The sequence below is a fragment of the Maylandia zebra genome, linkage group LG3 (assembly GCF_041146795.1).
Source record: "Maylandia zebra isolate NMK-2024a linkage group LG3, Mzebra_GT3a, whole genome shotgun sequence".
Taxonomy (NCBI): domain Eukaryota; kingdom Metazoa; phylum Chordata; class Actinopteri; order Cichliformes; family Cichlidae; genus Maylandia; species Maylandia zebra.
Genome location: NC_135169.1, coordinates 3395081 through 3420000, shown reverse-complemented (window position 1 = coordinate 3420000; position 24920 = coordinate 3395081). Strand labels below are relative to the sequence as shown.

General features: G+C 42.6%; 2 protein-coding genes across 4 annotated transcripts in view; one reads left to right on the top strand and one right to left on the bottom strand.

Moving 5' to 3' along the window:
- The window catches only part of LOC143414371 (polymeric immunoglobulin receptor-like), a 36038-nt gene extending 11154 nt beyond the window's left edge, over positions 1-24884 (bottom strand). For both annotated transcript variants that reach the window (XM_076878619.1, XM_076878623.1), the window contains exons 1-4: positions 24622-24884; positions 21896-22225; positions 20971-21312; positions 11309-11638 (exon numbers count right to left, since the gene is read on the bottom strand). In XM_076878619.1, coding sequence (XP_076734734.1) covers positions 11309-11638; positions 20971-21312; positions 21896-22225; positions 24622-24682 — 1063 coding nt within the window. In that variant the 5' untranslated portion in view covers positions 24683-24884. The remainder of the gene's footprint in view (positions 1-11308; positions 11639-20970; positions 21313-21895; positions 22226-24621) is intronic.
- Positions 13603-16623, top strand: LOC143414366 (zinc finger MYM-type protein 1-like). 2 transcript variants are annotated; one of them, XM_076878614.1, is made up of 3 exons: positions 13603-13731; positions 14512-14661; positions 16446-16531. In XM_076878614.1, the coding sequence occupies exons 1-3, from the start codon at positions 13647-13649 to the stop codon at positions 16454-16456; spliced, it is 246 nt and encodes an 81-aa protein (XP_076734729.1). In that variant the 5' UTR covers positions 13603-13646; the 3' UTR covers positions 16457-16531. The 2 variants fall into 2 exon arrangements, with proteins under 2 accessions (XP_076734729.1, XP_076734728.1); XM_076878613.1 differs by having other exon boundaries at positions 14512-16623.
- Positions 24885-24920: the final 36 nt, after the last annotated feature.

Here is a 24920-nt window from a genome sequence, read left to right as displayed (position 1 = left end):
GTGATATATTCGTTTGCTGCAAGGGAAAAAATGTGCATTCCTCGAATGAGTAGAAGCAGTGCTGGACTGGGACAAAAAATCAGCCCGGGCATTTTGACTAGAGACCGGCCCACCAGGTATTATAGGAAAAACCATAAAGCCTTTGAATTTAAAAAAAACAGTGTACATCACTGTGACAACAGCGATGTACACTGTCTTGTTGGCATTTATGTATCAATATAATAAACTTAAACCTACACCATCCTCCCTGTTCTTGTATTCTAAACAGTACAGAAACCCAAAGACTGCTTGAAAGTAGACTGCTTGGTCGAGTTAACCTCCTAAACCAGACCTTCCCAAAGTGTGGGGCCCGCCCCCTAGGGGGAGTGCAGAGCCATAGCAGGGGGGGCGCGGGATGAAAAGGGGGGGGGGGGGGGGGGAAACAACGCTTGGACACTGCTAGCACAGACGCCTACAGAAACACAAAGCAGGAGATAAAGCATAGCTGAATATGTTTCCAAACCAACTTCATTCTAAGCCAAAGACTAGTAAAATATGGTGAAGCAAATCTTCTCTTTGGTTTCACCTGCACAAGTGCCAAGGTAGGTCTCCCCTGCAGAATTGGTTTCTGCAGGGAGCAGCGCTGGGCTGTAGTGATGGTAAATTTGATTCTTTTTACTGAAACGAGTTTTAATGAGTCACTCACCAAAGTGAATCGGATTTTTTGAGTCATTTGATTCACTGAGTCAGTTGACCAGAGAGTGCAAAAAATGTACATTTTCACTCAAACTTAATTTGTTTCTCTTTTCATGTAAATCCTACTGCTAAGATGAGTGATTCTAAAAGAAAAAAAACTATTTTATAGAGCAAAAAAGAGCAAAAACATTTCTAAAATTAAGCAATTTCCTATCAAAATTGCTTAATAAACATTTATTTGTTTTGTTTTATTTTATTTTATTTTTTATTTTATTAGTATTTTCCTTAAATGTGTCAAATATATATTTTCTCATCTAAATGTCCACTGAGCTGTGAGCCAGGGGGCGTTAATGCGCCTTAACATTGGTTGCCAACCAAGAAGAAGAAAAAGCTGTGAGCCAGGAGGGAGGGGGTGAGCGAGTCCTTAGTGATTCGCTTACGCTTACGATTCAGCACAGGAGGGAGGGGGTGAGTAGCTCAAATGTGCTGTTAGCATGTTAGCAGAGCGATGCTACTGTGAACCGAGGAGCTATTTTCTTGATGTGAGCTTCTACTCAGGGTTTTTTCTTCCAGTTCAGAGCAGAAATTTTTTTGTTACGATACTGAATGTTGTGTTTTTCTCCACAATTTTAATTATAAGCTAGATACATTGCTGCTAACAGCAACAGGAATGAGTCAGTGAGTCAGTTGGGCTTGTGAATCATGATCCATGAGTCAGTAAAGTGATTCTCGAGTATTGAACGATTCGTTTTTTGCGCATCACTACTGATTTGTTTAAATCACGACAGTACAACAGTATCCCACATTCGTGATTTTTAGTTCACAAATACTTCTTGTAATGAATAACTACTCCTGACATTTTGGAGATATACATACTATACTATACTTTATACAGTAAAGTTGCAGCGGGATACAAATAATATCAGGCTGATCCTGCACGATTTGTTCCCCGGTTCAAATCATGGACTAACAGTATCCCACAGCTGTTTATGTTTTTAAACCCATTTTGCACAGAGAGGCACTGTTGGAAAAATGTATTGATAGCAATGTTGAATATTATTACACAGGAAAAAAAACAACTACACGTAAAATAATCACATCGTGACGCCTCTGCCTTTGTAAATGGAGGGACAGTAACTGCGTGTTTATGTAAGCGTGTAAAACCTGCAGATAGTCAGATTAACAGCATTTTGTCTCTATCTGCCATTCTGCTATTCATCTCATCTCTACAACTCTAGACTATCATCTCTCATCATCTCTCGCTTTGAGAAAAACGGCTGAGGACAATCAAACTGAATTCCTAGACAAGGTATGTGAAACGCTAAAAGAGAACTTCTATGTGGACGACTGTTTAAAGAGTGTGGCCTCCACCTCAGATGCTGTTGATTTGGTCAAAGATCTTTCAGCACTCTGTCAAAGGTGAGGATTTACACTGGCCAAGTGTGTCAGTAACAATCGCACCCTGTTGCGAAGTATCTCAGAGGAGCAAAGGGCTAAAGACTTGAAAGGATTAAATCTTGACAGAGACAAACTTCCGGTAGAAAGAGCTCTGGACTTGCAGTGGTGTGTGGAAACTGATACATTCAACTTCAAAATGGATGTTCCTCAAAAATCCTGTACTAGGCGTGGAATGTTATCAATATCAAGTTCTATTTATGATCCATTGGGATTTCTTGCACCAGTCCTGCTGCCTGCCAAAAGAATGCAGCAGGAGCTTGCAAAAGGAAACTGGGATGGGATGATCCAATACCCCAAACCATGTTGCAAAAGTGGAGAAGTTGGCTCAGGGATTTGCAAATGCTTTCCCATTTCAAGGTTAAAAGGTGTATACAACCAAGAGAGTTTGGACTTCTCTCACATGCACAACTACACCATTTTTCAGATGCTGGTGAATCTGGATATGGAACTGTGTCATATCTGCGCATGCAAGACAATAGGAAATCCATCCACGTAGCATTCTTGATGGGCAAGGCAAGGGTAACACCACTAAAACCTGTCACTATTCCACGTCTGGAACTAACAGCTGCTGTAGTTGCCATCCGAGTGGATCTCATGTTAAGGGCTCAGTTGAGAATGAAACTCGAGCAATCTGTATTTTGGACAGATAGTACATCTGTACTCAAATATATAATGAATGAGGATAAACGATTCCTTACCTTTGTGGCAAACAGAGTCTCATTCATTGCAACTGCAACTAAACAATCACAATGGAGATATGTAAGCTCAAAGGAAAATCCAGCAGATGATGCTACAAGAGGGCTCAAGGCTGGGAACATTGTTCATAGCAGCCGCTGGATCAAAGGACCAAGCTTTCTGCAGAAGCCAGAAAGTGATTGGCCAACCAATTTAATGGAATGCTCCTTAGAACTAGAGGACCCTGAAGTCAAAGGTGAGGCCACAGTAAATGTTACTCAAGTAAAAGACTTGCTTGATGCTACATGTCAATTGATGGTGTACTTCTCAGACTGGAGAAAGCTCAAGGTTGCTGTTGCTTGGTTCCTTAGACTGAAGGCAATCCTTCGTTCAATGAGAGATAAGAAAAGAAGACTACAACCTAACTCAGATAACCCAATTTGTAAAGGTACTACAAAGGAGAAAGTAAAGAAAACACAACTGTATAGACTATCTTCAAAGGATCTTTTGGAAGCTGAGCTTGCCATTATTAGATTTTGCCAGCAACAAAGATTTGGAGAGGAGATTGCTACGTTGTCAAGTGGGAAAGGTTCTGTGAGCAGGCACAGCTCAATTTATAGATTAGATCCTTATCTTGATGATGAACGCCTCTTAAGAGTTGGGGGACGACTGACAAAGGGCTCCTTACCAGAAGAAATGAAGCATCCCTTTGTTCTTGCAAAGGATCAACATGTAGCAAATCTCATCCTAAAGCACATTCATCAACAGCTTGGTCATAGCGGTCGTAACCACACCTTATCCACACTAAGGAGAAAATACTGGATCACAAAGGCCAACTCAGCCGTAAGGAAGGTTATCGCAGAATGTAATTTTTGCAGAAAATATCACGGAAAAGCCTTGGAGCAAAAGATGTCAGATTTACCCAAGGAAAGAATTTTGCCAGATAACCCACCATTCAATAATGTCGGAGTTGATTACTTCGGACCTATGGAAGTGAAAAGAGGACGAGGTAAAGCTAAACGCTATGGAGGCATTTTCACCTGTTTAGCCAGCCGAGCAGTGCACTTGGAAATGGCTAGCTCTCTAAGCACAGATGCCTGCATTAATGCTTTGCGCCGTTTTGTGAGTCGAAGAGGTCAAGTCGCTCACATCCAATGGAACCAACTTTGTTGGAGCAGACAGAGAGTTAAGGGAGGCTCTTGAATCGCTGAAACATACCCAAATAGCGGATGCTTTCCGACACATTGGAATAAAATGGAATTTTAATCCGCCTGGAGCATCACATCATGGTGGAATTTGGGAACGGATAATTCGTATGGTCAGAAAGATTCTGAGATCCATTCTTCAGCAACAACAGTTGGACGACGGTAGATTAAATACGGTTCTGTGTGAAATTGAAGCAATTTTAAATGACAGACCCATGACAAAGCTTTCTGATGATCCAAAGAACCTAGAGCCACTTACACCAAATCACATCCTTCTGATGAAAGGAAAACCATCTTTACCACCCGGACTATTTGACCCTCTGGATTAGGAATGGGTATCGTTTAGGTTTTATCCGATACCGGTGCCAAATCGGTACTTTAGAAACGGTGCCGGTGCTCAAACGGTGCTCAAACCGGTGCTTAAAGAATGGAGAACACAAAATTGGTCCAAAAACCTCTGATGTTCAGCTGTTTTTTTTGTAAAAAGATAACAATGTTAGCCTTTTCTGCAGCTATGGGGCATATATGGTATCACTCTTGGCTGGAAGCAGTGCTTAAACAATGGAAAAAACACAAACTTTGTCCAAAAACCTCTCATGTTTAGCTGTTTCCCTCTTTTTCTTTGGTCATTTTAGCCTTTTTGGCCAGGGTGCAGGGAGTATCTGCCATCAAACAAGAAGACAGCCACATGTAGCTATGATGATGTTTGCTAGTTCACCTTACATGCATTAGTGTAATAACGTGGTTAGCCTACTCAGCGTAAATTACACGCGAACAACATTAAGCTACTCACGCAGAGAAGAACGGCTGCTGCTGCCATCATCATCCGTCATCATTTCTGCTACACTGGCAGAGCTAGGGGCCAGGACTCTCCTCTTCGGGTTTTTGGGGGATGTTGCTAAATCCGGGTCCGATAACAGGCACCACACCCGCAGCAGATGTGCTCGGTGTGAGGTCTCACAGCAAGCTATCAAATACGGCGCATTTCTCGGCTTTTAAAAAAAAAACGCTGGCGCGTCGCCAGGTGTTTCATCAGATTTGAGGTGTTACCTCCTTTGACAATATCACAGTATCAGCTTAAAGCACTTGTTGCAGGCTGCTGAGTTTGCATATTTTGCTGTGAAGTACAGCCAGACTTTTGACCGCTTCGTCTTGGGCATTTTTAATCTGTAGCTCTGCTCTAAAAGAAGGTACGTACCTGGACCCGCCTACTATCCTCGGAAACGTAAAATGATTGGCTAGAAGTGTATCACAGCTCAGGAAAAAAAAGCACCGAAATAAAGCACCGAAATGTGCGCTGCTTTTCGGTCTGGTTACTACCGTTTATGTCAGAACCGGTGCCATGACACCGGTACCTATCCCTACTCAGGATATGTATCTGAAGAGAAGATGGAAACAGGCTCAGTACATCTCAGATCTTTTTTTGGAAACGTTGAATACGTGAATACCTGCCTTTGTTACAGGAGAGACAAAAATGGAACCAAAAGAAGAAGAATCTAAAACCTGGAGATACAGTCATTATAATGGATTCTTCTGCACCACGTGGTTCCTGGCCACTTGGAAGAGTTCTGGAAACCATTCGTGACAAAAAAGGACTTGTGCGATCTGCACGTTTAAAAACAAAGACTAATATTCTGGAAAGACCTGTAACTAAACTTTGCTTGTTACATGAGACTGTAATCTAAAAGTGTGTTTAAGTGCTCTATTACCTATGTTTATTTATGTGAATGTATATGGCGAAAGTGGACTGTATTAGTGGCTCCTTGTTTTCTTTGTGATTAGAATTGCCATGTCTGATAGCCATTGCAATTAAGGGCCGGGTAGGGGTGCAACGATATTCGTATCGATATTGAACCGTTCGATACAGTGCTTTCGGTTCGGTACGCATATGTATCGAACAATACAATTTTTTTCAATTTTTTTCAATTTTTTTTTTTTTTTTTTTTCTTTGTGTCCCGTTTGGATCTATAGCCATCAGAATTGTTGTCTTGAGGCCAAGAAAGATGCCAAGAGGATTTATTTTACCTAGTGGATCATCATATTGGTCCATTTGATTGACCTTTATTATAATTATGAATTTATTTTATTTTCAGTTGCAAACGGGACAGACATGACTGTGGGATAGGACAGGGGGAAAGAATGAAAGAAAGAGGGGGAGAGAAAGAAAGAAAACCAAAGGGGAGAAAAAAAAAAAGAACAATACAAAATTTGTAATTTATTTTATCAACTTTCCTTCTGACGATGCTGTCTGTGTTGAGCGCTCAGTGAATCTGCATTTGACCACTCCGCCTAGGCTCGAGTAGTCGAACGCAGATTCACTGAGCACTCAACACAGACAGCATGGTCAGAAGGAAGAGCGCAGGGCAAGCTAGCGAGACAGAAGTGGACCTCCCCACCCTCATTCAGATCTGGCGTTTGGAATTATTTTGGTTTTCATGTGACGTATGACCCTGAAGGTAAGCGAGTCATGGACTAAAGTAAAACAGTATGTTGGATGTGCCATGCAATGCTCAATTACATGGGTGGGAGCTAGTGTGTTAGCGCAGTTAGCTCGTTAACGTGTTGGCCGTCTAGCCCCTCTGTATAGGGTAGCTCGTTAACGGAGATTTGCCGTGTTGTGGCGTTAAGGTTATTTCAACGAGATTAACCTGAAAGCACTAGTGGGAACACAACGAATATGACTGCACATTTACACCGACATCATCCTAGTGCAAAGACAAAAACAACAAGCATGTATGCTACAAACTTTAGCCGAGTCATTTAGACAGCTGTTAGCACAGGATTCTCCTTATGGAGACCTGATATGTTTAATATGCTGCTGAGAATATAGCCCAGAAGAAGCGGATAGTATAGCTTTTATTTTGGAAAGAGACATTTCTCTGTAATAAACTCTCTTTTCCAAAGATGAGTGATTCCTCAATCAGATACAGGGCTCGCAATATCGCTAGCCCGACGTCCCGGGGCTATCTCTGCCCTGCCTGTCGGGCTATTGTAGGAAGAAAAAATATATGTCAATGCTTTTGCATTCTTTCAGAAATGTAGCTGGGTAATTATGTCATTGGGTGAGCCACTGTCAATATGTGACATATTGAAATCGTGTTTGAATTTGCGCTTGTTTTTTTGCTTTCACTTTGCAATCGCGCGAACTGTGTATAGAGAGCGACAGCACTGATCTGTGAGTGATGATAATTTGTGCACCAATTCCTCTGACATCGTCTTATTAATTGTTAGCTTACTATGCAAACATGACAAGTGAAATCTCCCGCAGCTTAAACATGTGAGAGGTTGATCGCGCAGAGAATCGCTGAGCTTATGTGAGTGCGGCAGGATATATATTTCACTACGATGACCTGGATGATTGAGAACCTTCACAGACAGATATATATTTTAGTTCTGCTGAGCCAAATAAGACAGGTCAGGGTGAAGAAGTGACAGCCAAAGAAAAGCTTACCACAAAACAGAGAAGTTATGACAAATCAGACTATAAGGCAAAAAGAAAGTGCAGCTTTATGGTTTCATGGACAAAAGAATTTCTGTGGCTGCAATATGACGAGCTAAATAACCAGGGCTGCACATAAGTGGTCCACAGGTGCGTATTCGCTGTCAAAATAAAAAACACGCACAAGGGTTAGGGTTAAATTTAAAAACTGTACTTTTGTGTTAAAACATATATTTATAATTTTAATAAATGACAAATTAAAAAGGCATGAACATTTTTTGTATCGAAAAAATATCGAACCGTGACACCAAAGTATCGAACCGAACCGAACCGTGAATTTTGTGTATCGTTGCACCCCTAGGGCCGGGGTGTAGGAGCCATTCTTGGGTTAATACCTTATGTGGTCGCTAGAGGTGACCTTTTTCTGTTTTGTTTATGTAAAGGTATTTAAGGTAGACGCATGTAATCAGCGCCAGGTGTGTCGTTAATTGTACGAAGGCAAACAGTTTGTGACCGTTGCGCTGTTATGTTAAGATGATATGGGAATAAAGACCAAAAAGGACAAGATAAGTACTGCTGGACTTATTGGACTGTTTACTTAATTCATCCATACCAGTGACGTCGCGTCACCCTCCGTTAACGACCACCTCGGTGGCTTCAAGCGTAGGCTTAGCCTCTACAGTCAGATTGTTATCTGTCACCCCAAGAGCATGTGTTGTAGTTAAAGGTATTAAATCATCAGAATTTTGTTTACAGAAATCAACAAGACAGGGGACCTGATTTCACCATTAATTTTTGCTTTAGCAATTGAACCACTGGCTGAGGCAATTAGAAATAATCAAAGGTATATCTGGATACCAAATTCAAGGATTTGAATTCAAAATTTTACTATACACAGATGATGTTCTGTTGTTTGTCACTGTGGCATGAATAAGGCACGGCGGGACCACGGAGCGACGTTCAGAGCCAAACTTTATTTGATTCACATCACACCACACCACCACCAACCCCTGAGTCCCCGTGTTTTAACACGGCGGGCGTGATTGCGGATGCCGTGCAGCTGCGTCCGCACGGCCCCGCAGACCACGCCCCACCACATACCCCCATCGCCCGATTGAGGCCGGGGAGCAATCTGGCCGAACCTACTCCCCCCCCCCCGCGAACTGGGGCGAGACTCGGCCCCTACACATCGGCGCCCCAGCCCCTGACCAAGCGACGGGGAAGCGTCCATTCTGGTGGCCGCCCGCGCATCCAACGGCAACGGCGAAGCTGGTCCGGAGGTCGGCCGCGTAGCAAGCGGACACGGCCCCACAGGCATGGCCGTGCGCTCCTGCACACAGGCGGCTGGGCAGACGTCAGGCGCGCAGAATCGACTGGTGGCAGCGAGGCTGGACTAGCCAGCCCGCCGATCCCCGGCCTAGCGGGGCTGTCCCGCTCCTCTGCCTCCAACTCCGGCTGCACAGGCTGCCCTGGAGCAGGGACCTCCGTCTCCCCGCACAGCTGCTCCGCCACCGCCTCCGCCACTCCCGTTTGGAGCGGCTCCCCGCACTGCGCCTCCGCCCCCAGCAGGCACAGCCCCTCGCCCAGCTCTGGGTGGAGCGACTCCTCTGCCTCCGGCAGGTGTAGACCCTCGCCCGCCTCGTCCTCGGCCTCCGATTGGAGCGGCTCCTCCACCGCTCCCGGCAGGCTCGGACCCCCGCGTGGCTCGTCCACCACCTCCGGCTGCCGAGGTGACCCACACGGCTCCTCCACCGCTTCACTGTCCTCGGGACACACTTGTGGGGGTGGCGCCCAGGCCCAGAGCAGCGCCGCCAGCTCTGCCATCTTCCCCAGGTGGCGTTCGCTCTCCTTCCGCAGCTCTTCCTGTTGGCGACGCACCTCCGCCGCCTGCTTCCGCTGGGTGGCCGCTATTTCGGCCACCCTCTCGGCCAGCTCTTTCCTTTCCTGGCTCTGGTAGGTACCCGCCATGCCGCCTCCTGGGTTTCGGCACCAATGTGGCATGAATAAGGCACGGCGGGACCACGGAGCGACGTTCAGAGCCAAACTTTATTTGATTCACATCACACCACACCACCACCAACCCCTGAGTCCCCGTGTTTTAACACGGCGGGCGTGATTGCGGATGCCGTGCAGCTGCGTCCGCACGGCCCCGCAGACCACGCCCCACCACAGTCACCAATCCGCAGGATTCCATACCCTCTGTAATGTCTACTATAGAAACCTTTGTATATATGTCCGGGTAATATGAATAAAACTATTGCGGGAATGTTTGTATGTCTTTTGAGGTCCAAAAGAAATATGGAATACATCAAATGGATTTTTTTTGCATTTTTACAGGCACGTCACTTAATTACTTCAAGTTTGATACTTTGCACAATACAATGCAACTAGGACCCATGGAGAATTTCTTTTTACACTTAATTGCAGATAAAAGTACTATAAGAGTTTTACAGTTTTACAATACACTACAAGGCCATAACAAACATAATATTGGAAAACTTATCAGGAGTTGGGAGGGAGAACTCCAGTGTCATTGTGATGATCATGCCTGGAGTGAGTGCATACAATCTGTGCATTCTTTGTTTCTTAATAAAAGATTTAAAGAAACACAATATAAAATTTTACATAGACAGTATAGAACGCCTATTTTTCTGAATAAAATTGATCCAGTAGTTCATTACAATGTACTAAATGTAAATCTGAGGCAGGGACGAATTGTCTTTGGACTTTCTCAAAAATTCTGGCTCTGTATAACAAAAGAATTAAAGGTATATTTAAAAGCAGAATACAAAAATATCCAGCTCAGTATTTATTGGGGTTGCCAACTTGCCAAATTTCCAGATAAAAACAAATACAAACTATTATGTAAATGATTGTTTTTGGCAAGAAAATGTATTCTTTTCAATTGGATCAATGAAAAAACCACCAACAATAACTCAATGGTACAAAGAAATCTTTAGAGTCTTACCAATGGAAAGACTGAGTGCAAAACTACGCAGTAATGACGATATCTTTTTGGCTATATGGCACCCTCTAATGCTCAGGTGTCAAACTCTGGCCCGCGGGCCAAATTTGGCCCGCAGCCTAATTACATTTGGCCCGCAAAGCCATACCAAATTACTATCAGAGCTGGCCTACTGGTATTATACAGCTAATATATATATTGTCTAGTATTAAGCTTTGCTTGTTCCATATTCAGTTTTTCAGCAAAACTTGTTTGAGTCCATAAGAAGAGATTCATTCTTATATCTGGAGGAAGATTTTTTTTTTTTCAATAAATATTAACGTTAGCCCGCGACTTTGTTCCAGTTTTGAATTTTGGCCCACTGTGTATTTGAGTTTGACACCCCTGCTAATGGATTAATTACTTGATGATCTGAGGGAAATTATATTAAGAGGGGCAGCCCCACTTCAATGGCAGGATGGGTTTTTCAGAGATGGGTAAAATAAATGGGTGGTAATCCCAATTATTTACCATACTGTATTAGTTTTCCTTTTACATGTCTCAGACTGCTTATTGTGTTGTTTTTTGTTTTGGGGGGTTTCTTTTGTTTTTGTTTTTTTGTTCATCTTCTTGTTTTTGTTGTTGTGCTTGTTGTTGTTTATTAAATCAAAAAATCTAAATAAAGAGATTAAATTTAAAAAAAATTACATTATTAACGGATGGCTAATGTGGCTATTTGGTAAGAGAAAGATGCTGCTCTACAACTCTAGACTACCAGTCACAAAGACAACAGCTGGAGAAACATCTGTCTAACTCTGACATCCACCAGCTCATCCATACAACAAACACACATCAACAACCAGGAAGCAGCTTCACCTCTGATCACACACACACTCAACTCTACTCACTCACCTGGAAGGATGATCAAATCAATGCTCTGCCTCCATGCCTGTGTCCCACCTATCAATAAACTACACTCATATATTCCATCATCAGCAGTCGTCACATTCCTCAGGATCAAAGACACGTCTCCATCCTTCATCTGTCTGTCATGCAGATCCACCCGATTCTTAAAAGATGGATGCTGGTTGGCTGGAACAGACTGCCCATCCCGATGCAAAAACACATATTTATCTCCCAGGTCAGCTTTGCTCCACTCTACAACTGTGATGTTGTTGTTGTTTGAGTCTCGACATGGCAGAGTGACGTTCTGTCCAGACTCAGCTATGATAATTTTTTCAGCTGTAAGAGCAAACAACACAGAGCACAGAGGTTAAAGGGATACAAGTATAACTATGACTCAAATTATTTACTTTAAATATGTTGCTTATTTCGGTGGCACAGTGGTTAATACTGTTGTCTCACTGCAAGAAGGTCCTGAATTCAATTCCACCATCAGGCCGGGGTCTGTGTGGAGTTTGCATGTTCTCCCAGTGCAAATGATCATCTGTCTCTGTATGTTAGCCCTGTGGCAGACTGGCGACCTGTGCAGAATGTACCAGTGGGGGGCGTGGCCTACAGTCTCATGCAGGTGCATCCGCCTCATCTGCATGGCACCGTAGGCCACGCCCCGCCATAGTACCCTACCTCTCGACAGCTGGGATAGGCTCTACTCGGGTAATTGCTAATAGTTGTATAGCTAGCATTAATACGTGTGTGTGGGATCGGCTAACATTTATGATAGCTGACCTTCAAACATTCCACTAAAAGTATTTTCAGTGTTGTGAACATTAACTACTCCAGCTGTTAGTAAGGGGAGGGGCTGTGAGACTGCCCATCTGTAGAGGTGTGTGAAGTTGCGTTTCAGCCAGAGGAGGCAAAGAGTTGCACCTATTCATACTGTTACAGGTAAATATAAAATTCAGCTTTTTAACTCAATTGTATTTATTTTTAATCAGCAGTGGTACATCCTACACTTCTTCTACACAACTGTGCACGTATGTACAAGCATATACTCACATCAAAACTACACAAAGTAGCCATCAAACAGCATATTACAGGAAGCATGCATAGATACATATAAAGGAAAAGTATACATAAGCACTCTTTGGTCTTATGGTCCTTATTCCCCGTGCCGTCCATAGATAAGTGTGTGTGTGCGCGTGTGCGCACGCGCGATGAGTAAAAGAGAGGGCTCTTAAAATTAGGTGGTGTTCTCTTTTTTTTTTTTTTTTGGCCTGTCCCGTTTGGCTCTTTTGCCATCAGAATTATTGTCTAAAGGCGAAGAAAGATGCCCAACGGATTTACTTTACCAAATGGACCATCCCAGCCTTGCCATAATGGTCTACTTGATTCACCTTTGATTCACCTATTGTTTATTTTATTTTTTATTTTCACTTGCTAGATACGGGACAGACTTGAATGAGGAAAAGACAGGGAAGAAAGAAAGAGGCAAAAAAAATAACAGCGGAGAAGAGGGACGGGGATAAAGGGCAAAAAACAAAAACCAATAGAATAAGCAGACAAAAAATGCATATATCGATCACCTGGATCAGCTGTTGAGAAAGAAAAAAGAAAACAAGCAGAAGAAAACGAGAGTAATATAATAAACAACATCACAATGATATATGGGAATATGACAGTAAATACTAAATATTAAACATTATTGTGCAGCACATAAGATCAACAGAACACAGTGTGCTTTGAGGTAGGAGCCAAAAAGGGTGTAGTTTGTGGGTGTGATCACCCGTGTGTACACCTGTGAGCATGGACGCGCTTGTTTTTAAAAGGTTCCTTCATGTAATGATCTGCTAGAGGGTGTGTGTGGGGGGGGGGGGGGGGGGGGGGGGGGGCCACAGCCCCGTCCTCCAGGGCATGAAGCAGGTATGGAGGAGATCAAAACTCCAGACATCCAGAGGCCCCCAGAACACAAGAGACTAGAGATGGACCGATCCGATATTACGCATCGGTCCGATACTGACCTAAATTACTGGATCGGATATCGGAGAAAAATAAAAAAATGTAATCCGATCCCAGTGCCGTAGCTCCGCAAACGCACATAACGCACACTGCGTAGGGCACCAAATGGCCGGTAGGGCACCAAAAAAATCAGGGTCGTAAAAAAAAAAAGTAAACCATATTAATACTATAAATATCATATGCATTAATATGGTTAAACAATACAAAAGCAACATAAAACAATTTTCCCGAGAAAAGGGGTGAATCTGCTTTGTGCCCTGTCTCCAGTCTCCTCCTGGTGCCCCCCTACTCCCAGTGGTCTGTTCTATAATTGGTAAACACCTGTTTGAACATGGCCTCGAAACGGCAACAGGAGTCGGGAGCGGAGAAAAGAAAGAAGAAGAGGAAGCGTGATGAAACTCAGGCGTCGCTTGCCGGTAAGGCAATGTTTAAATAATAATAATAAAAAAAGTTCATTATTGTAGCCCTTGCTTGCACGCTCATGTCCGTCAACTCTGTGATAGCTCCTGTTAGCAGTGTTCATACTGTGTTAACAAATGTTGCAAATGATTGATGTTGGGTAGTTTGTTTACGTTGTGGATATGAATATAGAATGGACTACTAAAAGCAACTCATCATGGTCACTCAATTGACGGTTTTCAGATAACGTTAGCAATCGTGACTCACGATTGCTAACGTTATCGTGATTCGTGAGACTAGCATTTCCCTCCTCAGGTTGCTAGCTGGCTAACGTCATGCATGCTACTGATTAACCTTAACTTTGGGATAGGTCAGTGATGCAGTCAAGTATTATTATCAGATTAGACAAGATTACTTTGTATGTTGCTGCATTTCAGGATATCTATAAAGACGCATATCTTATTTATGCCATTGACGTCTGAACACATAAATAGTTCTCGTCTTTCTTTAGGTTCATAGATCAAGGGCGACATCTGTTGGTGAAACTGTAATATGAAACCTATATCTTCCAGTAATATAGATTTCCTACTTGCGCATTTATATCAAATTATGTACAGCATGTTTATATTGCCATTTGCCATTATGAAAATCTATACATGTAAAATATAGTTAGTAATTTTTAAATGTACCAGTGACTTACTTAATTTATTAGTCTTATAATGCAATCTTTCGTAGGCCTACTGTAGATTCAAAATTGTATTTCTGTAAAATCCCTGAATATTTTCTCTTGTATGCAGGGTCAATGCTTAAATATGTTCAAGGAGGATCTCAAGGACAGGATGAACCATCCAGTAGTAGTGCCATCCCTGGACATCAACCACCAGCCATTGTAGACCCTGCAACAATCCCTAGCCAAGAAGAACAAGAACCATCAACCACCAGTTCAGGTACAGTTCCATACACAAGTACCACTGAGAGTCCTGTCACTGAGAGACTATCAGAAAGTGACACTGTGGAGACATGTGTGCCCCCTTCAACCGATCCTGCTCTTTGGCCAGCTCACATTGTAGATGCTGATCGTGTTGAAATTGTGCGGAGAGGTCCTTTTAATGTCAGCTCTGATTTTAATTTTCCAAAGGGGCCTGATGGAAGAGCATTTCACACTAGCCTTAAGTTCAAAATTCTTCCCAATGGAGAAAAGGTTCACCGGAGCTGGTTAGTGTACTCACCGCAGAACAATGCTGTGTTCTGCTTTGCATGTAAGCTTTTCAGTGTGAAGGATATAAAGCTGAGTACAGAGGGCTTCAGTGACTGGTCGAACATCAACATCCGTTTGAGGGGTCATGAGTGTAGCCAAGACCACATACAGTGCATGCTTAAGTGGAGAGAACTGGACACACGGCTAAAGAAAAGCATGGCAATAGATCAACAGGAGTTGACCTTACTAGAGGCAGAAAGGAAAAAGTGGCGAGAGATTCTCAAACGATTACTCTCAATAACTCTCTCACTGGCTTCCAGAAATTTGTCTTTTAGGGGCTCTTCTGACTGTCTTTATGAGCCGGACAATGGCAACTTCTTGAAGGAAGTAGAGCTTATGGCAACATATGACCTTGTAATGGCAAATCACTTGGCCAACATAAAAGATGAAGGTTCCCACACACATTACCTCAGCCCTGAGACACAGAACGAACTAATTCAGATTATCTCTTCAGAAACATTCCGCGCCATTGTGAAGCAAATCCAGTTGGCAAAATACTTCTCCATCATTCTTGACTGTACTCCAGATGTGAGTCACACTGAACAAATGTCAGTCATAGTACGCATTGTTTGTTTCCAAGCACAACCAGATATTAAAGAATACTTTCTTGGCTATATAAATGTGGAGCAAACAACTGGCCTTAACCTGTCCAATGTTGTCCTTGACAAGTTGAAGGAGCTTGGCATTCCATTTGAAAACTGTCGAGGACAGGCCTATGACAATGGGGCCAACATGAAGGGGAAGAAGCAAGGTGTTCAGGCCAGACTGCTACAATTAAACCCGAGAGCATTGTTTGTGCCTTGTGGAGCTCACACGATGAATCTGGTCATAGCTGATGCTGCCAAGTCCTCTCCAGATGCAACTGGCTACTTTGGGTATTTGCAGAAGTTGTTCAATTTCTTTTCCAGTGCCACCCAGCGATGGGCCATTTTAACAAAACATGTGAAATTGACACTTAAATCTTGGAGTGACGTTAGATGGGAAAGCAGGCTTCAAAGTGTAACTGCTGTCCGGAGTCAGACAAAAGAAGTGAGGGATGCTCTCCTGGAGGCCAGAGAAGCTGTAAGTGATGCAGTCGCAAAGGTGGAGGCTCAAGTGCTTGCTGAGGAAGTAGCCTCATTTCGATTTTTGATTTGCTCCATCGTGTGGTGTGAACTTCTTACAATCACAAACCAGGTGAACAAGTTACTACAGTCCAGCTCCATGCAGCTCGATGTTGCTGTCAGGCTCATTGACACTGCCAAAAGTAACCTCTCTAAATACAGACAGTCTGGGTTTGATGAGGCTGTGTCAGCTGCCAAAGAACTCTGTGAGGCCCTGAACATAGAACCACAGTTGAAGGAGAAAAGGCTCAGGAGCACAAAAAGGCAGTTTGCATATGAAGCTGTTGATGAGCCCCTCCATGATGCCCTTAAAAAGCTTGAGGTCACATTTTTCAATTGTGTTGTGGACTCTGCTTTAATCTCCCTACAGGAGAGGTTTGAGACCATGAATCAAGTGAAGGAGAAATATGGAGTGCTGCTTGATTTCAGCAAAGTGAATGGGATGTCCAAGGAGGATTTTAAAAAAACACTGCACTGAAGTACAGAAGACACTGACAGATAAGGGAGTAGCTGACATTGATGGACCTGAGATGATGCGGGAAATCATCAACCTTCCTCAGCTGCCACCACAGACGTCTGCTTTGGAAATGCTGTCATTTTTACATGACAATCAGCTTCAAGAGGTATATCCCAATCTGTGGATTGCTCTGCGTATTGCACTGACCCTGCCTGTCACAGTTGCCTCTGCTGAGCGAAGCTTTTCAAAGCTCAAACTCATTAAAACGTACCTGCGTTCATCAATGGGGCAGGAACGTTTAAGTGGTCTGGCTGTTATCAGCATCAATGGTGACGTGGCTCAGAAGCTATCATATGATGACCTTATAGCTGATTTTGCAACCAGAAAATGCAGGCGTGTGCCTCTCTAGGCCCTAGAGAGGCACACCACGCCTGCATTTTCTGGTTGTCAGAGTATGCCCTAGAGTCTAGGGCATACTCTGACAACGAATTGTAAAAATGTTTAACATAGTTACTTAAGGAATGTGGCTTTTGTGTTCAAATTCTTATTTTTCTTATTTAAGTTTCTTATTTAAATTCTATTGTGAAACTATTTGTAAATATATTAATAATAATACTATTATATTATATATATTATTTTTTTATAAAAAAAATTACACATTATTGCCAGGCTCTTTGTTCTTGTTCCAATGTTCAATTTTTGTTCCAGTATTTATTTGTAACAGTATTTTTAACCTCCTTTAACCTTATTTATTTGTTTAACTGTCATGTTTGTTGTTATTTAATTAAACAAATTCCACTGAGAAATTCAAAAGTATTAATGTTTTTTTTTTTTTTTTTTTCAGTGGCGGGGGGGGGGGGGGGGGGGGCACCATAAAGCATTTGTGCTTAGGGCACCCAAATGGCTAGCAACGGCCCTGTCCGATCCATTAAATATCACGAAAGCACCTCACAAAACTTGCAACACGCCGTAACTCACCTCAGAACGTTAGCAGTCGGAGCAGTATGCGTCACGTGATAGAGCGGCTGTGGCATGCGGGACCTGTCGGTGGTCTGGATAGCATGTGGAGCTTCGCTAGCAACCCGGCATTTCATCTCCGACAAAGTTATCCCCGAGAGAAGTGAAGCAAGTGTGTAAGTCCATCTCTGAATGTTTGTAAAGCATTCCCACGTTAAGCTTAACGAGCGACTGCCTCTCGCTCTCCGGCTGGTACTTCAAACGTGAAACTGCTTAAATGATCAGCTGATCGGCTTTTCTGTCGCGAGTCCGTGTCTCTGGTTTGCTTTTGGCCCACTTTGCGCCAGAAAGAGGAAACCAGCGGCTGAACAACAGCAGCACGTTTAAGCTTGATAAGCTGTTGTTAGAATTTATTTAATATTACTTTCTACACCAGGATCTTTTTCTACAGCTGACGGCTGGTAACTGTGCAGGGGCGGATCTAGCAAAGTTTAGCCAGGGGGGCCGATAGGGCATTAACTGGGAAAAGGGGGCACAAAGACATACTTTTCTTTCTTATTCTCATTTAAAATGTCTAGCTTTTAATAAATAATTATCTGACACCCAAAGTTTTAATTTGATGTAAAATGAATAGAAGTCAATTAATGTATATAGTGACTATTAAGTCTAATATATATACCCTAGTAAGATATAGTACATTTTCCTTTGGGAAGGTACCATCTGTGCAGTCTGCAATTTTGTTGAAGAAAGATGTTGAATCTATTTAATATTTCTTGAAAAATAATTGATTTCTGTGCATTTTTTTTCACACTGCATCAAATTAAGGTTGATTACGTTGATTAAGCATCATGAGGTGGCGCGTGAGGGGTGGTTCCCTATTTTTTATTTATTTATTTTTGTTGTTGCTCGGAGTTGGAACCCTATTAGTTAGGTTGCTTAATATTTACGCTAAGTACTCTTTAAAATACCAGAATAGGGAGGATGGTGTAGGTCTAAGTTTATTAGATTGATCAGTATTGCTGAACTATGAAATATTTTTTTTGTATACAGGTATAATAGAATAGCTTTATTGTAGTTGTTGTTTTAAACTTGAGTATGAACTTGCAGACTTGCAAAATGCAGCAAGATATTTAAAAAAAACAGTTTTGTTGATTAAAAAACACTATATCGGATTCATATCGGTATCGGCAGATATCCAAATTTATGATATCGGTATCGGTATCGGACATAAAAAAGTGGTATCGTGCCATCTCTACAAGAGACCAAGGAAGACCCACAGAGGGGCAGCCGCGCCACTGTCCCAGAAAGAGCTGAGGAGAGTCCCAGATGAGGGCTCACTCAGCAGCCGCGGAGCAGAAGCCAGGGGGGGTTGCAGTGAGAGAGGCCGAGGGCACCCCACTCCCAAAGTGGCCCGAGCGAGCCCCAGGCTCCAGTCTCCAGGCACCGATAAGCAGCCACCAAGGAGTGAGTCGGTGTGTACCTGGACGCCCATCCCCCACTCAACCAACGTGGAGACAGACATAGAGAGACACTGTACACACAATCACACTCCCCAAGCGTACTCTAAGCCCTGGGTCGGTTAGGTGGTGTTCTCATTGTATTAATGAAGGTAGCATGGGTCCCCACAGTTTCTCAAAAGCAGGTTTCTCTAGTCCAGGGGTGCCCAAGTCCAGTCCTCGATACCGTCCTGCAGCTTTTAGATGCATGCATCCTTGTTCCGACACACCTGATTCAAATGAATGGCTTGTTACCACGCCTTGGGCAAACTTGATGGCATGCTGAAGAGGTAATCCAACCAATACAGCAGCACGCTGCAGCTGTATTGAGTTAGATAGTACAGAGTTAGAGAGCAAGAGAAAGAGCAAGACAAAAGGAGACTAATTCATAGCTGCTCTACAACTCTAGACTACCAGCCACAAAGACAACAGCTGGAGAAACATCTGTCTACCTCTGACATCCACCAGCTCATACAACAAACACACATCAACAACCAGGGGCCTGTTCTTCGTACGTCGCTCACTACATCCAAGATCAAATGACACATCCAAGACCAAACCATCGCGCTAACCGTGAGCTCGCTAATCCGGTTCCCCGAACACACCTGCTGTTGACGATCAGTACAGCTGGACGCAGTAATGTGACATCACTGGGTGTCGTAAAAGGGGCTACGCATCGATAGTAGAAACATTGATCGGCAACCCTCTGATTGGTCGCCGAAAATGTCGAAGGAGCGCGTTCGGTATTTTCCGGCAGCAGAGCAAGAACTCTTGATTGAGGGATTTCAGGAGTTTCAGAATTTAATTAAAACGCAAGGGAACACTGCAAAGGCTGCAAAAGCAAGGAGAGAGGGCTGGCAGAAAGTTGCTGACAAATTAAACTCGTAAGTAATTTAATAATAACGATAATAATGGAGTGGATTGATATAGCGCTTTTCAAGGCACCCAAAGCGCATGACAATACCACTATTCAGCCACTTTATTATTTATTTATAGATTTATTATATTACACTATATTATCCAATATTATATTATATTATATTACATTATATCCCCTTTCACATTAGAGCCACAACAGGACCCACTAGAACATGGGAACAAGTAAAAGTGAAATATAAGAATATTCTACAGAATGGTAATATTTATCTCTTATATTGCTTTTCGTCTCTTGGAAAGAGACCCTGAAATAATCTGTTTGTTTGTTCATAACAGCAACCAAGAAAAGGGCAGAGCAAAAAAAGACAGGTGGTGGTCCTGCACCCCCTCGTCAACAAGTTGGTTAAGTAAATAATACTCACGGGAAAATCGATATCTCTCTATGAGCACACTGTCGCGCTGAGCTAAAGGATCCTGTCTGTCCCGCAATATACGCTGAATTCTGAGGACTCTCCTTATCAATCTTGCACCTTCCGCAATGGGTGGCTCGCGTATACGGACAGGACATGGCTGCGACAGGCTTCCCAAATCCACCTTCGCTTTTAAAGCCGTGGTCTCTCATCTTGATTACACGAAGTAATTTACTATTACTACTCTGACATATGAATTACATCTGGAATAATCACATACATGTAATAGAATGTTAATAGTACATTTCCCTTTTTTAGGAAATGACCTGTATGTATCTGTGTGACATCAATAAAAGGATCAAGTGCTGCATTATCTTTAGTTACATTGATGTTATTTATTTATGGTGAAACAGTGGTGGAATATTGCTGTTGCATTCGTATAAATGACGCGGACATACCTGCGTGGCCACGATCTAATCCTGTTTACATAAAGTAAGCCTGCTCCCGAGCAGGTTTACGCTTACGGCTCTGTTGCTATGACAGCAAGTCCCGGATGAGCTTCGGGGAACCGAACGATCCAGGATCACGCGAAATCGTCAACAATCTAATCCAGCTAACTTACTTAGCGAGGTACGAAGAACGGGCCCCTAGAAGCAGCTTCACCTCTGATCACACACACACTCAACTCTACTCACTCACCTGGAGGATCAACAATCAGACTGAGGCTGCTGCTGAGCCTCCATGATTGTGCTCCTTCCATGAAAAATTGGCACTTGTATAATCCACTATCAGTAGCTGTCACATTCTTCAGAATCAAAGATATGTCTCCATCCTTTATCTGGTCGTTCTGCAGATCCACCCGGTTCTTAAAAGATTGATGCTGGTTGGATGGAACAAGCTGCCCATGTTGGTACAAAAGCACATATTCTGACTCCAGGCCAGCTCTTCTCCACTCTACGCTTGTGTTGTTCTTGTTGTTGTTTGGAGCTCGGCATGTGAGAGTGACATTCTGTCCAGACTCAGCTGTGATGATTTTCTGGTCTGAAAGAGGAAACAACACAGAGCAAAGAGGTTAAAGGTCAACGTAAATTATGATCGGAATTATTATTCTAAAAATGTTTATTTCTGTTGATATTGAGTTTTTGGTCACTCCCAGTGACAATCTTAAGCTCCTCCTGCCATTTTATTAGAGCCACTATCTTAAACCATAAGTCATATCCAGTCTGACTATAATTATGTAAAGCTTCCCTTTCTTTCTTGCTGCTATCCTGTCTCAAACTGTCCCATATACTTGTCTCCGCTCACTCCACCTTTCATGCAGTTTCTTCTTCACCTCTCTTGTGCATCATCCATTGCTTTGGACTCCAGGTCCAATCCCCCTACTGTTCACATTTCCATCTGTGTCCGTTATATTCTGTTTTTCTTCTGCCCACTTTCATTCCTCTTCTCTCAAGAGCATGCTTCCCCCTCTCAGGCTTTCCTCCACTTGCTCTCTACTCTCACTACAGGTCATAATGTCATCTGCAAACATCATAGTACATAGTGATTCATGACTGATCTCATCTATCAGTCTGTACATCTAAAAGAAGAACAAGCTCAGACCAGATACTTGAAGTAATCTCACCTGGAAAAACAGTTAGGTGGATGATGCTGATGAACTTCCATGAGAGGGTTTCTTCAATGAAGACATGACACTTATATGTTCCATCATCAGCAGTGTTCACATCCTTCATAATCAAAGACACGTCTCCATCCTTCATCTGTCTGTCCTGCAGATCCACCCGGTTCATAAAAGATGGATGCTGGCTGTCTGGAACAAAACTCCCATTCTGGTACAAAAGAACATATTTCTCTACCAGGTCAGCTCTGCTCCACTTTACACTTGAGTTGTTGTTTGGAGCTTGACATGGCAGGGTGACGTTCTGTCCAGACTCAGCTGTGATGAGTTTCGGGTCTGAAGAGGAAACAACACAGAGCAGAGAGGCCTCAGTGATAATATGATCCTTACCATATGGAGCACCAGCAGGGCTGGACTGATAATCTGGAATACAGGGCATTTTCCCCAATACACTTTTGGGCCAATGGTCCTGCGCATCGGCCGCACAAGCACTGACAGCTAGTAATGTGTCATGCTTTGTAGTGAAGCAGAAGACTCTCAACAGTAGTGTGTTTCCACAGTAGGCTATTTAACTGTCGTCCCAAATATACCACACAGAGCATAATTTCTATGGTGAACGTAAACGCAGTTATGATCAGTGAACAAAGTCCAGACTGCGTGTTTTGTGGTCTGTTTTGTGCCTCGGGTTTCTCATTGGCTCACACTAGTGATGGCCAAATGAAGCTTTCTGAAGCATTGAAGCTTGTATTAAAAAACGATTCAGTACTCGAAGCTTTTCAACACAGTCCTCTCTGGTGACATCTGGTGGCCAAAAATATGAAGAGCAGCTTGAATCCACAAAATAAAACCAACTGCTTCGTAATGAGTGCCCACTCTACAGAGTGGGATTCTGTCTGATGTTGGGCCACCGTTGTGTTGCTTTAAACGTCTATTTTTTGGGGTGACAAAAATGTTGTTTATTTCTTTAATAAATAATTTTGACCAGTAAACTCTCCGTGTTTAAACATGCACCATGGTGTGGTCTTTCTTTGCTTGTGACTTCTTGATGTTGGTAAATACAATAATTGAAAAATACCACGTTACATATATATACATATAATAATGTAAAACACATTATGGAGTATGCTTCTGCTGTGAGGTCCCGCCTCCATGCAGGTATGCAATTAATCGCCGGAGGGGTGTATTTATAAATAATATTATATTAAGGAAATTTTCCCAGACATATTTTTGACCTGGGGGTAGAATTGATTGTGAAATGGAAAAGGAAAATGCTTATGAACTTGCAAATTAAAAACATGATGCATTTTTATTTAAAAAGAGAATTTGTTCCACTGTGCGATGGCCGAACCTGTTCCTTTTCGTGGAGATAATTTCTCCTGCCTTAAGGGAAATCCCTTCACATGGCCCAGAGGAGGCTGGGGCGCAGAGAAACTGGTAGAGATGCAGTTATACAGTCTACCTGGGCCCCATCAACTATCAGCTAAAGAGAATAAATAAATGAAATTGCTGCACATTTGACAGACTAACATTTTCAGATTAATTAAACAATAAAATATATATTTTTACAACATTACATGTAAAGAGTCAAGTGGAAGTTTTTCTAAAGTTATTTAATGATATTTATATTATGGAAGCAGATGTTTGACATTTTACCTTTTTCCCGTTTTCAGATATAATAAACACGCACAAAACAAAAGCAAACGGCCAGAACACAAAGCTGGAAAACCCACCCGATTGACAAAACTCAACTCAAAACACTCCCACACAACAGAACCTCCTCTATTCCTCGCTGGCTCCAAATCTCTCAGTAGAAATATCAGTGGTTCGCTATCTGTCACCATCAAACACTCCACAAATCCCGTGAATGATTCGCTTCCATTGAATCAGATACCGAAGCAGTTGGGCTCTAAATGAAGCTTCGGACGTCACTGATCACGTGACTCTGGCTAAACGAATCAAGCTTCGACACAGTGCTTCTGAAGCAGTGTGTTGATTTTTTTTGACACACGCACCGGAGCTTCAGCTTCAAGCGGGCCATCACTAGCAAAAAGCATATAAATATGACTGACACCCGTAAACGAAGCAGCGTCTGGCTGCAGTTTAAAGAAGAAGCAGATACTCACTAAGAGGAGAAACCGCATCAGCCCATCCAAGCTGAGGCATTTTGATTGCACATGATTTTTCTGAATGTAAACTGAGTACAAATTGTTTGGCTGCTGAGTTTGGTTATGTTTCTGTTCTGTGGATTTGTTTGCAGTGGCGTGTGTGTTAAATTAAAAGTTTGGTTAAAATATTAAAGAAAAGTAAGAATGCCTGCTGTCCATGCTGTTGTAACAGAAAAAATACAGAAAATTAGGCAATTATAAGGCTTCTCATAGAAACACTAAATGCGAAAGGATTTATCAACACACGAAACATTCATAATTGCCAAGTAAGGCTAAAATATGAGGCTACAGATGATAATAAATTAAGAGCCATTTGAGAGCCCAATGGCCAATCAAATTTCTTAATGCGACAGACACCTCCCCTACCTACGTAGTAGTAAGGTAGAAGTGGTCAAAAGGTGGAGCTGAAAAGCTGAGAGAAAGCAATAAAAGAAAAGAAAAATAGATTCAGCAAATGTGACAAATTAACAAACTGCATTGTGAACAGCAGTACCAGAAACCACTTATTTATATACAACTAGAGATTAGAAGAAAAATATCACGTAGTTTCTAAAAGTTAAATCTCACCTGTAGTTACAAACACGAAGAAATCGAAAATCCACCAGAGTGATTTAGATACAGCAGACATTTCCGTGTTTTCTAGGTCTGCTGAACCGACGTTTAGATTGTTCTCAGTTTCTTGTGACGTTGCGATTTTTTCTTTTCAACAAAATAAATTTACGTTTAAATAAAGTAGAAAGTCACCGATTAAAATAACAGATCTAAATTTCAGCTGCTCGCTCAAACTCGAAACATTCAGTGTTAAGGACGCGACATTAGTGCGACGGTTGGTGGGTCGGATCAGAATGAGGTGTGGCTGAAAGCAG